Genomic DNA, 16,352 nt, shown 5'->3' with positions numbered 1-16,352 from the left:
GACTAAAACACAGGCATTTGTTTATTCTCCGAATAGATGATGGGGATGGGCTACAGACAGAACAAGCCAAACAGGACTTATAATTTGGTAATCGAACAGTAAATGTATTGTTTAAAAGCCTTGAGTTGGATTGAGCATATTATGATGTCATGTATCTTATTAACGCCTCAAAAAAGTTAAGTAGTATAGTGTAACTCTTTTATGGGTTTTGGGGGAATTTTACCACATTTTTTTTTTTAATTTAATTTTTTTCTGTAATATTCACTTAAAAAAAAAAAAAAAAAGTGTTCATTGGAATACTCAGCTAGCAGAGAAACCAGTTTCAGATTCACCAAGACAGGCATAAACTGCACACACATCCACACTTAGGAACATGTTGGCTGCTTTGTGGAAGTTAACGCCAGCACATATCTTACCGCTCTGCTGCGATTCGTGGTTTTGCAGGGGCAGGGTGTACTCGGACTGAGTCAGACCCTGCTGATTGGGTAAGGCAGGGGCTCTGGAGGGCGGCTTCTCGATCTCATTGGTGGAGGATTGGATGGGGATCTGGCAGAATTTCCCTGTGAAGGTTGGGGGGCACAGGCAGACGTCTTTATGAATACACACTCCTCCGTTGTTGCACAGCAGTGGACACAGGACTGGAGGGATCGAGAAAATGGAGAGAAAGAGAGAGAGAAAGATACATTATTATATGGGAAAGACTTACAACACAGTCCTTTCTTGAGAAGCCTGACATTTTATTAGAACTGTAATGAAACAACACTAAAAAGGCACACATGCACAAATGCACCAGCACACATAGCAGCTCGGGAAGTTAAAATATAGAGTACAGTGTTTAAGTACCATGGGGAAAGTGACTTAATTTCTCCATAGCAGGAAGGCAATGCAATCCCCAGCTTGAAATACTCAATAGCAAAAACCTGAATGGAAGTAGGTGGTATCAAACACGCATAATTGTACAGATACAAGTTTTTTCATTTTCCTTTCTACATACTTTATGATTGGACATGGTATAGCCCTGTACTGTACCGAGGGACTGTCTGAATAGCAGAAGAAGGGAAACAGGGCACTGAACAAGATAGAAACCTGGAATGTTCATTCCAGACAAGATGTTTGGCGTTTTCTCACGGCTGTGAGACAGAAAGATACCTTGGATCAGACTAGCTTTTATTGTCCTTTTTATAGCAGAACTCTGATTTCATTCTTACTGAATAGCCAACAAAAGGATAAACACAATTGGAATATCACTGTTTACACTTTCCTTGCCTTTGTCAATGGATGGCTACTCAATGGAAAATAGATGCTTTTGTTCCTTGATCCGATATATCAGATGACAGGATATGCTTTATACATCAGATGCTCACATTGATTACAGTGCAATGTGTGCCACACTTTGGGCTTGAGCAGATACATGTAAAATAACCTGCAGCCAAAGACAAATTGCTTGTGAACTGCATGCCGACCTATCAGTGTGCAGTTTCTATGGCAGTTTCAACACAGGTATCAATGAAACATGTATCAGACTAAGCTGTCTTTCCCCATTAGATCCCATGCTTATCTGAATATCTTTCTTCCTACCAACACAGACAGACAGATAAGGCAGATAAAATAAGTAGACAGACTGGCAGTTAGATATAAATCTGTCAAACAGGACAGAACAAACAGCTGCCTGAAAAATGTACAGCGGATTGTACACTAGAATGGAATCATGAATAGCTCCAGGATTTATTTTCCATTACTGAATCTGTTTTTCCAAGCTCACTGTAAAAAAAAGCAAATCAAATCAATGCCCCCCACCCATCTACCTTCAACCTAGTACACAGACACACCAATTTAAATGCTAATAATTGGAAAATCTGTGTTCATTTATTTTTGCATTTCAATTTCAAAAGAGAGATCCTTGCACCCTTCCCCCTCCAGCCACCTGGGAGATTGTAATATATCTTCCTCCATCTCACTGTGAGGGAGGGGGATGGCAGGGGGGTTAGTTTGCCAATGTCAGCTGGAATACATAATAACTTGTTATAAGACAGAAAGCAAGATTTGTTTTTCTGTGTGAGTGACTGGTGATTTTTCTGATACAAACTCTATGCAGGAGTTCCCAGAGGCTTCAGAAAAGCAAAAGCTTTCAAAAGCAAGTACATGAATAAATACTAAACTGAGAGAAAAAACACATATCGTAAAAGAATATCCATCAGTCCATTTTCATTGTTTCCCAAAAGTTATTATAGGATGGCTAAATCTTTTTTTTTTTTTACCTTAATGTAATTTATTTACTTTTATGTAATTTTCATTTTGCAAAAGCCCTAGAGAGATGGTAAACCACAAAAAATACATACATATATCTATCAGTGTATTAAACAACTGCATTGCTTTCCTGGATTTGACCTGTTGTGCCCTTCAAATCAACCCACTATAATTAAACGTCCAGTCCAGAAAACATGTCAAACTAGACAAATTACCAATTATCTAATACAGATGACTTTACTATTCCCACACATGGTGTTCATTTCAAATGGTAAAGAGGACAGGCAGCATGTAGCCACAATTGATACAATCCATTGGAAGTGTGGTATTGGCCATCCTCACAAAACAGATGAGAAAGCCAGCTTGAAAATCAAAGTTATTTTTTAATCTAGCAGGGCGCTAGGCACTATTGAGTGGTTTATTTGAAAATGTTGATAATATTTGACAATTTAGGAAAGACGTAGCTACAGTGGGGGAAAAAAGTATTTGATCCCCTGCTGATTTTGTACGTTTGCCCACTGACAAAGAAATGATCAGTCTATAATTTTAATGGTAGGTGTATTTTAACAGTGAGAGACAGAATAACAACAAAAAAATCCAGAAAAACGCATTTCAAAAAAGTTATAAATTGATTTGCATGTTAATGAGGGAAATAAGTATCTGACCCCTTCGACTTAGTACTTGGTGGCAAAACCCTTGTTGGCAATCACAGAGGTCAGACGTTTCTTGTAGTTGGCCACCAGGTTTGCACACATCTCAGGAGGGATTTTGTCCCACTCCTCTTTGCAGATCCTCTCCAAGTCATTAAGGTTTCGAGGCTGACGCTTGGCAACTGAAACCTTCAGCTCCCTCCACAGATTTTCTATGGGATTAAGGTCTGCAGACTGGCTAGGACACTCCAGGACCTTAATGTGCTTCTTCTTGAGCCACTCCTTTGTTGCCTTGGCTGTGTGTTTTGGGTCATTATCATGCTGGAATACCCATCCATGACCCATTTTCAATGCCCTGGCTGAGGGAAGGAGGTTCTCACCCAAGATTTGACGGTACATGGCCCCGTCCATCGTCCCTTTGATGTGGTGCAGTTGTCCTGTCCCCTTAGCAGAAAAACACCCCCAAAGCATAATGTTTCCACCTCCATGTTTGACGGTGGGGATGGTGTTCTTGGGGTCATTCCTCCTCCTCCAAACATGGCGAGTTGAGTTGATGACAAAGAGCTTAATTTTGGTCTCATCTGACCACAACACTTTCACCCAGTTCTCCTCTGAATCATTCAGATGTTGGCAAACTTCAGACGGGCCTGTACATGTGCTTTCTTGAGCAGGGGGACCTTGCGGGCGCTGCAGGATTTCAGTCCTTCACGGCGTAGTGTGTTACCAATTGTTTTCTTGGTGACTATGGTCCCAGCTGCCTTGAGATCATTAACAAGATCCTCCCATGTAGTTCTGGGCTGATTCCTCACCGTTCTCATGATCATTGAAACTCCACAAGGTGAGATCTTGCATGGAGCCCCAGACCGAGGGAGACTGACAGTTATTTTGTGTTTCTTCCATTTGCGAATAATCGCACCAACTGTTGTCACCTTCTAACCAAGCTGCTTGGCGATGGTCTTGTAGCCCATTCCAGCCTTGTGTAGGTCTACAATCTTGTCCCTGACATCCTTGGACAGCTCTTTGGTCTTGGCCATGGTGGAGAGTTTGGAATCTGATTGATTGATTGCTTCTGTGGACAGGTGTCTTTTATACAGGTAACAAGCTGAGATTAGGAGCACTCCCTTTAAGAGAGTGCTCCTAATCTCAGCTCATTACCTGTATAAAAGACACCTGGGAGCCAGAAATCTTGCTGATTGATAGGGGATCAAATACTTATTTCCCTCATTAACATGCAAATCAATTTATAACTTTTTTGAAATGCGTTTTTCTGGATTTTTTTGTTGTTATTCTGTCTCTCACTGTTAAAATACACCTACCATTAAAATTATAGACTGATAATTTCTTTGTCAGTGGGCAAACGTACAAAATCAGCAGGGGATCAAATACTTTTTTCCCTCACTGTACAATTTTATCTGGGGGAAAGGATGTGGTTCTATTGACTTTTTGACAGGTTTAAAATTATATAGATGGGCATAAAATCTCCATTCCAAAGTATACCCACAAGTCAACCCTTGATGCAAGCTGTGGGCAACAATTGTGCTGTAGGTTAAGTGGACGGCTATACTGCAGTATTAGGTCTTCAACCTTGCAGAGAAAGGAAAAGCAATTGAGAAGGAAAGAAGGCCAGGGGGCTCATTTGTCTTTCCAGAGCTGAACGTGTTTGTGGAGCAAAATAAGGATGCACGTCTTGAAACTCCAACAAGGGATGTATTTAGAGGACCATAGAGGATAAAATATGACTTCTAACTCTTTGAGGGCCCTTAAAATTACTCTCATTAAACATTTTAACGCTTTTTTTTTTTTTTTTTGAGACCCTTTGTCTTAATGGACCGGAGCTGAAAGCTGTCCAAAATCCACACAGCTCAATCATTTTTAGTGCTCTGCCCTTCCTCTGGTAGGTTTGGATGGATTTTCCGTCTGAGGGACTTTGCAGAATGAACATTTCAGCACCCAAGCTCCCCTCATGTAATGGCAGCTCCATTTCCACTCCTTATCTCTGAGTGGGCCCCTGGCCAATCAACTCAGCTACATTAGGGAGGAGTCCGATTGTCTGTCACAGTGATTGTCAAAGTGCCACATTTGAGAATGGCTTATTTCACACCCACTTCTAGGTGGCAGCTACACAATCACTTCAAAATCCTGGTTATTAAAATTAAGTAAGAAGGAGAGACAAATATGTTTTTTGGAAACTAAGAACTCAGGGACAATCAAATGTGTGGATTTGTGATGGAGAGGGAAGACACGCTCAGGAGAAGGTTTCTGATCGTTTTCTATTACTTCTTTCTATTCCCGAAAACAATTACATCACCTCTGGGACAAGCGGTCAGCTGTAACTTCTAACCCACCAATTTGCAGCTGCAAGAACCATAGTTTTCTTCTCTCTCTCTCTCTCTCTGTCTCCATCTCTCTGCGATTTACACATTTTTCACATTTTCAGGTAATAATGTCTCCCCCTACAAACCCGACTCCCATCCAGGTGTGAACTTTATGACACTGTAAACTTCATGCTTAGTGTGTTTTATGAAAACTAGTCTGATACATCTAATTTGCTAGATGCGATCCAAGTAATGTAATAATATATTCAATATAAATGTACATATATTACTTCACAATACACTTTCATAGTCTAGGTATGGAAATAACCGGAGGGTTATAGTTAAGGACATTATATCTTATTTCACATATTCTTTGTGGCCGAAAGGCAGCAAGTTACTAATAAACATGACCAAAAATGTCTGTTCTTGTTTTTTCTTGATGTTTTTGGGTTGCTTTTCAGTGGTTTCCTGTGAGGACAAGGCCAAGCATAAACTTACAAGCATTACACCACTAGTAGGAGGTTTGATTTAGTGTAGTAACTTTAGAAGATCTAGTTAGTAAACAGAAAATATGGTACCAAACAAATGTATGAGTCAGAGTCTTACCGTATAGAGTTACCAAACTTTTTATTTAATTTTTTATAAAGTTTTATTCCCTTCCGAAGATTAGTTTCACTGATGTAAGGCTTTACAAGTTAATTGAAAGTTACAAGATCATTCACTTTTCACAGAGAAGGGATCTGTATCGACATCCCACAGTTCTTCTACATTATTTTTTTACCCAGTAGTGTTCCAAACCAAGCTACATACATGTCCTTTACATGTTTTTTTAGCTTATTAGTAATGGTGAAGTATACAAATTAATTATTACCTGCAATCAATCAATACAATCAAACAGATAGCTAATATAGATTTCTAACTTTCCACACTATAACTCTTAAGAATCCTGCTTTCCCAACAATTGCATTGCTTTCCTCTACAAGCTCATCTTTTTCTAGCATGTGTAAGGTAAGCAGAGTGGAATTTGAACACAATGTGCTTGACTGCAAAAAGCTCCCTGAAATGTTAGAAGCCGTTATCAGCAGGAAAAAGAAAAGGAAAAGCATTTCGAGTTTCACAGGAGCCAAGCCAGAGAACAGGCGATCAGGAAAAAGGATAGAAACGGATTAGAAGTAGAATGATCTCTGTCAGACTTTACACACAGTGTTGGCTCTTATCAATAGTGATCACTAAATGCTCAATATCTTAGTCAATTAGTCAATTACTTTATTTTTAATTGCTTTCCCCCAGACAGAGGTGTAGGGTTGAAATAATAAGAAATATACTGTTTTTACTACTACTACGTTTCTCAGAGCACTAAAAAATATGATATGAAACAAACTGTTATGTTTCTTCAGCCCCCTTCTTCAGAATCGCAGGTAAACATAACCAAGATGTGCCAGCTGGACTTTTCCCATTCCCCCTCCCCTGGGTTGAGGGGCGATGGATCTATTGGGTTTAATTTTGAATGGGTCATTTTGTTGGCTTTTAATGTACAGTATCAGGTCATATGTTCACAGTAAAGGGCTTGGGAAGCACACATAGTTTCACACATATTCTAGGCATGTGTGGAGATAGTTCCAGGCTGCAAACATTTGCACTATTTGAAAGCTTTCATCCCAAATGAAAGACACATGACTCCAGCTCCTTTGGTAAGTCCATTAGGACCAGATTCTCCCCAGCTTGGTTAGATGAAGAATCTGAGCCTTGCAGTGTTGTCAGGTTGTGAAATAGAAGTACGCATGCAGAAATCCAATGCAATTCCCATGTAAATACCTATTTGCGTAGCTTCATATACAAAAATAACTCACAGAACAATTCTGGAAAGTTGAAAAACTATGAGAACAAGATTGTAGCAAAATATGACAGTGACCAAACCTTAGGACACAAATTGTTACTAATGAGATATTTTAGATGATAGATGAGACAACAATGCAGTTTATTAAAGACAATGAATGAACTAACTACTGACACGTACTGATGAAATACATAAATAATCTAGGATCAAGCATGAATTTTATACCAAATATTATCTTCTGTAACACTTTTTTAAGGCATACAATGTTTTTTTCCCCCCTTTTTGTCCCCTCTACTGCATCTGCTATTATAAATGACAGCCAGCTGTTATAGAAGTGATGTGATAAAACTGGAGAGGGAATTCAAAATGGACAGGGAAGCAACTGTTTGTAACAGTCTCCATTGGCGCAACAGAACCCCAAATGTTTAACTGTTGCATTGGTCTCCTTTTCCAGGAAAATGTGTGCCTCTAAGTTAAATTTAGCGCTGATAGTTCAAGTGCTGAAGAACACACTTGCATTAACTAGCCTGCATAGCTTGATCTTAAAAAAAATAAAAAGGTATAGACTTTGAAGTGAAATGAAAAAACAGCGACTGCTAAAGTGCAAGGAATTTCCCAATCATACACCGTATGTCAGAAAGAGCATGGGAACACAGCTACAGTCAGTAAGGGAAAAACTCAATGTGGGAATTTGTACGTTTACAAGGTTGGAATGAACATAAAACATAAAACAGGCAGAGGAGAAAAAGAAGATGAAAAATTTAATGAAAGATGCAGCTAACTGCAAATTAAGTCTTCTGGAGAAGATGTTTAGGAGACCTTTTTTGATGACAGCTAGTGCATTCAAAAAGTAGACGTGTTCCTCATTCAAGTTAAACAGACACAATCAGCTTTATATCATACCAATATCAACTTTATATATGAAAATCTATCCTACCTGGGAATCAACCACAAGGTTGGTCTGTCAATGTGGGTTTGAAAGGACAGAATTTCAAACAAATGAAAAATAAATACATAATTCACTGGTACAATGAACTTCATGTGCTGAATTGAAAGGTTTTCTTCATTTTTCTGCTTGTTCTACCACTGGGAATACACACCAAATAATACAGGAGATTAAAAAGAAAGTTTGCTAACGTTATGCCTTTATTAGGGAGAACCTGATCTTCAGGCTTCATAGCTGTTAGTTATTTAACCTCAGAGTGTGTCAGTAATCAAATTGGTGTCAGAAAGTGGTGTCTGAGCCCTGCTGGTGCAAAAGGTGACATATATCCACTCGCACATACTTATCAAAGAACAACTGAAAAAACAATAGTCTAGCAATGTGCTAAGATATGTAATACTCTTAACTTATTAACTGAGATAACTAGACTAAACAACAGGGTATGGGCACAGCAAATCCAGCACAGCAAGCCATAGTAAAACTAAATCAATCAATAAAACGCTACAAAAAAGACTTCCATGTAAGCTCTACACTTACAGATGAAGTTTTGTTCCTGGACATACACTCTCTAAGTGACAGTGCAACGGTGTCCAGCAGAAATCGTCACCACTAGCAACTTCTGTTTCTTCCATCACAGTATCCACAAAGCAGCAACCTGACAATACAATGCAACATCCTCTGAGCTGAAAGCTCAAGATAATCTCAAGATAAGAATGGAGCACAGACTGGCTGCTTGTCCTTTACATTGACTAGTATCCTCACACAACTTTTACATCGGTGAGTTAAAGCATTAACTCTGTATAAACCTTCCACATCATACTATCCTCTGCTCTACTGTTCTGCCCTCGTGGATCCTCCTGTCCCATAACTTAATTTGAATCCATAGAAGTTCTAGGCAGGTGCTGTGGAATCACTAAAACATAGATTAGGAAGGTTTCAAAGAAATTAATCAAATGTCTAGCACATGAAACTCGTGATTTTGCCCAGAGAGAATAGAAAAGTGTTTTATTGCTTGTTGGTTTGTTTTTTCTTTACTCACAGACTCGGAAGCCAGGTCCCCCTGGTGTGGGACGCCGGTGGTCGGTGCTGTAAAGGGTGGTGATGTTGCCCTTCTCGCAGAAATTGGTGCAGCGTCCCTGGGTGCACCGTACCTTGCAGATTGTCGGGGTGAAGAGCACCTTTATCTTCTCAGCTCCCGTGCTCTGATTGCTGGCTGGGTGGGGAAACAGAACGCACAAGTAAACCAGCAGCAAGAGCTTGTGAAGGATCATGTCTGACTGTTACTGTTGCATCCCAAAGGAGAGGAGAGAGAGGGAGACCTAGAAGTAGAAGTAGAACGCAAGAAGAAGAAAAAAAAGAAAGAAAAAAAAAAGCCAAACCCAGAAGGCAACACTAAGTTCTCCTCCCGTTTCTTTGTAACTTCTCTATGCTGGGACCTGAAACAATTTACGCAGTGAAAAAAAGCTGATGCTCCCCCTTTTTTTTCCTGAAATGCATTACCCAAAAAAGAAGAAAAAAAAATTGCAGGAAGAAAAAAAAAAATTGGTTCAAAAAGCTTGCTTGGAAATGAATGCCTGTCCACTTAATTGGAAGCAGTATAAGGAGCATGCTCTGGGCTGCACTCCAAACACAATGTTTATAAGGGATCCAATCCATCACACAGAACTGTTAACTCTTCAGTGCAGGCTGCCTACAATACGACACTAGGAGTTCCTCTGTTGTGGGCAATGGTTTTTGTTTTTCCAGCCATCCATTAAACAAAGGCAGGGGAAGTCTATGAGAAGCTAGTCCGGTACCGTGGAGTGTGATTTCTGTGTCATTCAGCACTTCTAGGACACGGCAGTGGAAAAATGTGTTAGCGTCTGCTTTGGTTAGGTTTTCTTCTGGAAACAAATAAATAACTAACTATATAAATCATTCAATGTAGGGAATTATATTGAACATGCATTATTTTTACAATCATTTTATTTGTCAAACACCGACCTGCACATGAATGGCAATTTCCAAAGGTGTACCCTATGACGTTTTTGATGTGTAATACTAGTAGAACATAGCTTCAACCTTGATAGCATACAGAATTGTACTTTGTGATTCACGGGTAGGTCTACATTTGGTTTGGTCTAGCCCTACATGTTTTTGTTTTGTTTTTAAATAGCTTTTAATTAACTTGCTTAAAAGGTACAACAGCCAAGGTCCAACACAGAATTTGAAACCATAACCCAACAGTTACAAGTCCAGAGCCCTAACCACTACTTCACACCACTTCCCTTCTGGTGCAACTTTAAGGAACACCTGCAAGATAAACAGTCTGCTCTACTCAGATATAGCAAAACCAAACCAATCTCTCATGGATGCCTTGAATAAACTGGGATGTTATCATAAACAATATTAGTTGGTTACAAATAAAAATAGACCATCCAAGGGTAAAAAGATACTTAGCAGATTCTACTAATTCTGAAGAGGTATGCTTTCTACAATCTACTGCCATCGTTTGATGCAGTTTCCACAAACATTACAAACTAGTCTATGATTCATTATTTCAAAGAATCAGGAAATGGTGTGTGCATGTGTATACATATAGTGGAAGTGTGGGTCTAATAGTTTTATTGATATATGTTGGAGTTATGTCTAGACATTCTGGTCAACACCCATACAATAACACAACGAGAGAATGAGAAAGCAAGCAGGCAAGCAAACACAACACCACCTCTTTAATCTATCCAATATTCTTTAGCAGTTTCCTGTCCATTCTAGACAAGATTGCAGGTGCCTTTTGCCACATTTGGAGTAACTGTTTTACTACAGTTATTTATCTACTGACCTTGACTCTCCTACACTCCCATTTGCACACGCAGCAGTGTACTGAAAGTATTTGAGAAAGTGTGGGTGTCCTTTTTAGTTTTATAACGATTTATAAAAGATAATAATAGAACATAAAAATTACACACTTTAACTAATCCTCTGGACAATTATGTCAGACAGTGTTGGCTGGTCACTCTGCTGGAATCCCTGACTGAGTACAAAGCCTTGGAGTAAGGTCACCTTGTGCCGTGTTCAGCTGCAGTACAGGCTGCAGGGACATAGCCCCTCTCTCTGTCGTGAAAAGCACTCTTTTGCTCTCTTCCTAGTTGGATCTCAGACAGGCGGTGGCAGAGGAATTCCAGTTCAGAACTGCACCTGGGATACAGCAGTAAATAGTGATTCATTCTGGGCAAGGGCTAAAAGACAAGAGTCTTATCTAGAGCCAAGCATTGGGAAGTGATACAACCCAGGAGGCCTGCAAATTACAGGGCATCTGTTCAGAAACCTGGTTGTGTTGTGAACGCAGGTATCGCATTCCTATCTCATATGGAAGCTACTATAACAAAGGCTCACTTCTACAGTCTCATTTATTTGTATATCTATAGTAGAGATCTATCGATCTCTCCCATCCCCAGTTCAACAATAGAATCACCGTCTCATTCACCAGGGTCTGTGCCTCAGAGACCATCTCACATGTTACCCAAGCGCAATTATTAATTGGTATTATTAATTGGTATTATTAATTAACCTTATACACTATGCCCCATTATTTTCGGAGCAACATTGTAATAAAACAGAAATAAATTAGATATTTTTCAAAACTAAAAAATACACAGACGCTAATGTCTGCATGGGTTATTTGAACCTAGAGACCGGAAGCTTTCAAATGACGACTTACTCAAGTATGTAAGGCCTTCCCAGCCTGAGCTACAGGATTGCGCAATCGGCCATTTACTCGGTCAGACGATTAAGCCTTTATAAAAGTCAAGAACATTTTCTTTAATTTGATGTTATACACTGATCAGCCATAACATTATGACCACTGACAGGTGAAGTGAATAACACTGATAATCTCGTTATCATGGCACCTGTCAGTGGGTGGGATATATTAGGCAGCAAGTGAACATTTTGTCCTCAAAGTTGATGTGTTCGAAGCAGGAAAAATGGGCAAGTGTAAGGATCTGAGCGACTTTGACAAGGGCCAAATTGTGATGGCTAGACGACTGGGTCAGAGCATCTCCAAAACTGCAGCTCTTGTGGGGTGTTCCCAGTCTGCAGTGGCCAGTACCTATCAAAAGTTGTCCAAGGAAGGAAAAGCGGTGAACCGGCAACAGGGTCATTGGCGGCCAAGGCTCATTGATGCACGTGGGGAATGAAGGCTGGCCCGTGTGGTCCAATCTAACAGGCGAGCTACTGTAGCTCAAATTGCTGAAAAAGTGAATGCTGGTTCTGATAGAAAGGTGTCAGAACACACAGTGCATCACAGTTTGTTGCGTATGGGGCTGCGTAGCCGCAGACCAGTCAGGGAGCCCATGCTGACCCCTGTCCACTGCCGAAAGCGCCTACAATGGGCACTTGAGCATCAGAACTGGACCATGGAGCAATGGAAGAAGGTGGCCTGGTCTGATAAATCATGAGTTCAAGGTGTTGACTTGGCCTCCAAATTCCCCAGATCTCACTCCAATCAAGCATCTGTGGGATGTGCTGGACAAACAAGTCCGATCCATGGAGGCCCCACCTCGCAACTTACAGCACTTAAAGGATCTGCTGCTAATGTCTTGGTGCCAGATACCACAGCACACCTTCAGAGGTCTAGTGGAGTCCATGCCTCGACGGGTCAGGGCTGTTTTGGCAGCAAAAGGGGGACCTACACAATATTAGGCAGGTGGTCATAATGTTATGGCTGATCGGTGTATAATAGCATACAGCACAAACTATCAAGGAGCTACACACAAATAAACAAACAGGAAAATAACAGGAAAAATAGGCCGTAGTGTAAAGCGTTAATATTATTACACTTCAGTTATATGTGTGTGGTTGAACTCTTTCCTAAAATAATAATTTATCTTGATACGCCACATAAGAATGGGTAAATGGGTAAATAGTAGGAGGGCCCAACAGAGAGATTTCTAGATTCTTTTTAGCATGAGTATCCTTGGAGAAAAGTATATTTTGTGGATCATATATACTAAATCATTGTTTTATATGACTTAATGTATTAGAGACAGATGAATAGATAGATTACACATTTAAAACACATCCCACCCACTTGGAGAAAGAAAAAAAACCTTCTCAGCTCTCCTATATGAGGTGATTGAATAAAAACAATTTTGCCACCGTCAATCCCAAGCCCCCGAAATGGCTGACAGACCTCCAGTCCTATACATGATGTCAGCACAGCCCAAGGCTTTCACACATGTCTGCCAGATATGCTTATTGTTTTAATTATGAATAGGGGGCTATGCTCCATCTATAGCCAGATAGCATTGCCCTCAAACAGCAGCACGATAATTGCCAAAACATTATAAATCACTGTGTTTAAATGTAGAAGACCTGAAATGGGACTGGGACTGGTTTGGGCCTTCATTTTTTAAATGTATCTATTTGTTTATCTTAAGCCTTCTCACGCCAGGCTTCACATCCTCCAAAAATCAAGGTGGCATGCCACTATTGCTGTGTCTTCGTAGGAGGATGGGAAAAATAAATAAATTAAAGGGATAGTTAAAAGACCACTTTTAGCATTTAATTGGTACATGCAGTCACAGAACACTCTAGTCTCTTCAAATTAAGGAGCACAGACTGTTTCCTGATTTAGAGATCAGAGAAATAGTTAAGGCTATACCATATTTGTATCATTATTTGTAACCGTATTCATTTGTGTTATTCATTTGGTGTTAATTGTAGTTATTCGTATGTTAAAGCACTGTTTAGCATCTGTTAATTATCAGTGAATCACATATAAATGCTAACATGCAAGTTCTCTACTGATCAGCTGGCACGGGAATAGTGAACATCTGCTCAGTATTACCTGTCTGCTGTACACGGTTATTGAACAACAATGTACATACCAGCCAAGCTGTAATGAATGATTGACTTGTTCATTTATTTTAATTTGAGGGCAACTTTTAAATCCAGATCAGTCTCAAAGTGTTAATGCTCTTGTAGTCTGTTCGTTTGCACAGAACTGGGCCTAAAGAATGGCATTAAAATCGATATATTTTATGAAATAATAAAAGTGGTCCATGTGACAGGTGTCAGAAAGTGAAATGAAAAATAGGCAAAATGAAGCATCTTACATCAACCTCTTCACTCTCTCTCTCTCTCTCACACACACACACACACACATAAAATATAAATTCCACTCACTCTGTAAACTTGCCAGAACATTTATATCTGACATTAAAGCTGCATTAAAAAAAAGCCAAATGTTAGATGAAAAAGAGCTGGTTCTCCTTCCAAACAAAACATTATGCTTTAGCATGGTTCCCCAAAATATCTTCTTTCAGGACCATATACGAGCTAGGAAACAAATGAATTAACATGACTGAAAAATATAGGGGTGTACCACACCTGTGATTAAACCTTACTGTGCAGCTGCAAAGGGACTAGTCTGGACATATGTGATACAGAAATGAGATAGAAAGTTATAAATACAAATTATGACATTTATATTTACATTAACTTCACTTTAAAAATTTAATTTGTTATGATTTCCAAGCTTACGAAATAATATTTCAGCAAGCTGCTATGAGGTCATCTGGGAAAGTGATTTGGGGGGCTTTATTAGCAAAACAACATCAATCAAGCGGGTAATTATTAGGCCGCAGTATGTTGGCCAACTAAAACAATAGCAGGATTTGGTTACAATAGCATATCTAAGCCTGTCTCCGTGGAAAGGGACATTGTGTAAACCCCAGCGACAGAAAAAGCACTAAGATAACCTAATCTCATTCCCCATAGGTTTTGGGGCTGGGGGCAAGCCAAAATATTAAAACAAGACATAGCTGAAGGGTGCTATAAAGAAACCATGACCTTTCAAGATGTGAACTGTGCTATTAAGAAATATACAAAGAAAGACTAAAATATATGCACATAACACATCAAAGAATATGGACTATTTTCCAGAAGCTTCTCGAAGCTCACCTTTCCAGCTGCACCTGTAAATCCTACCAATTGCCCATTTCAGAAACTATACACTCCTATCCCCAGCACTGTTTTATTGATACCAATCTGCAAAAAAGACCAAGTTTAGGTTTACACATGTCTTCCCCCTTCATCAATCTTTCTTGCAGCTTGAGAGGCACAGCATTGAAAAACACCACTGGATGGCAAGGGAGGTGGGCGTACTAGACGGTTCCAGATTGATATGAAAAAGATGTGCTAGTGGTACAAAGCGGTCGGCTTGTTTCAATGACAAAAGTGAGAAAGACGAGCCCGGTGCAAGTGGAGTTTCAGCTGTCCCTCCCACTGAAACCATAGAGGATTAATGGTTTCTCCCCTCCAATTTGATAGGCACAGGTGTGAACCCAGTTTAGCACCATCCATGAAGGGACTCTTGGGGAAGATGCTCCGTCAAATTTGGCTTGGAGAGGGAGTTTGAGTTACATCACCCTGTCTCACATTTTGTTGCTGCAACAGGCCAGGTTATTTTATACTCGCCTTTAACAAAAGAAAGTATAAAATGCCTTTGCAGCACAAAACGGCAAAGGTAAATAAGGAAACTGAGATGGAAGTCATGACTATTTTATTGATTTATATTTTTTATAATGGAAGTATTAATGTACACAGATTGTGTACACAATGATTGGGATAATAAAAGCTCTTTACACCAGTGCAAAGGATGGTGAAACAGAAAGCATTGAAAATACCCTTGTTAGTGTAAATTCCTACAAGCCCAGATTCACCTGGTATGGCTATGCGATAGATGGTATATTCCCCGCGGCTGGTTTGGATAGTCTTCACACTGCTTCCCTTGGGGTTCAGGAGGGTGTTGGACAGTGCTTTCTGCTTCTCGGTCTCCACGTGCTTGGACAAGAGCGCAGTCAACTTAGAAGCTCGGCCGTTGGTCCCCAGAGATTTCTTCAGCAGCACTAACTGGGCTTCCTTTAACCTGGACAACGAAGTGAAAAAAAAAAGGTTGTTTGGTATTTTGGGTGAAATATTCCTTGATTTGAATAATAGACATTTGGCATCACTGATGTTCTGCTGAAATATGGTTATAAGAGGAGTTCAGATCAACTGCTTTCGAAAGTTGTCCTGCCTGTGTCTTTCATTGCCTTCCTTGTAGATGACAGTGCTTGAAGAACATACTTTTTGATGTTCAATCATTCATGGTGCAGAAAAGCAGTGAAGTCTAACACGTACAACACTTTAACTGTGGGTACCTTCCCGCTATCCTAAGAGGAAAACCAAGGATCCTACACTACCTGGAAGCTATACTCTCTAAACACTATAACTACTAACCAGCTATGTACACTGTTCAATTTTATCACCCAGATGGGGTCGACATGCTGACAAGAAAATTGGCCCAAGGATCCCATGCTGAGTAAACGGCTCAG

The 16,352-nt window shown here is 39.9% G+C and overlaps 1 protein-coding gene across 2 annotated transcripts in view; it reads right to left on the bottom strand.

Annotated features, from left to right (window-relative positions):
- ltbp4 (latent transforming growth factor beta binding protein 4) overlaps nt 1–16,352 on the bottom strand; it is a 105,109-nt gene that overhangs the window by 55,312 nt on the left and 33,445 nt on the right. For both annotated transcript variants that reach the window (XM_066703940.1, XM_066703941.1), the window contains exons 4-6: nt 15,699–15,904; nt 9,032–9,205; nt 417–638 (exon numbers count right to left, since the gene is read on the bottom strand). In XM_066703940.1, coding sequence (XP_066560037.1) covers nt 417–638; nt 9,032–9,205; nt 15,699–15,904 — 602 coding nt within the window. The remainder of the gene's footprint in view (nt 1–416; nt 639–9,031; nt 9,206–15,698; nt 15,905–16,352) is intronic.

The sequence above is a fragment of the Amia ocellicauda genome, chromosome 5 (assembly GCF_036373705.1).
Source record: "Amia ocellicauda isolate fAmiCal2 chromosome 5, fAmiCal2.hap1, whole genome shotgun sequence".
Classification (NCBI taxonomy): domain Eukaryota; kingdom Metazoa; phylum Chordata; class Actinopteri; order Amiiformes; family Amiidae; genus Amia; species Amia ocellicauda.
Note: the sequence above shows the minus strand (reverse complement) of the source record. Positions and strands in the feature narration are given on the sequence as shown.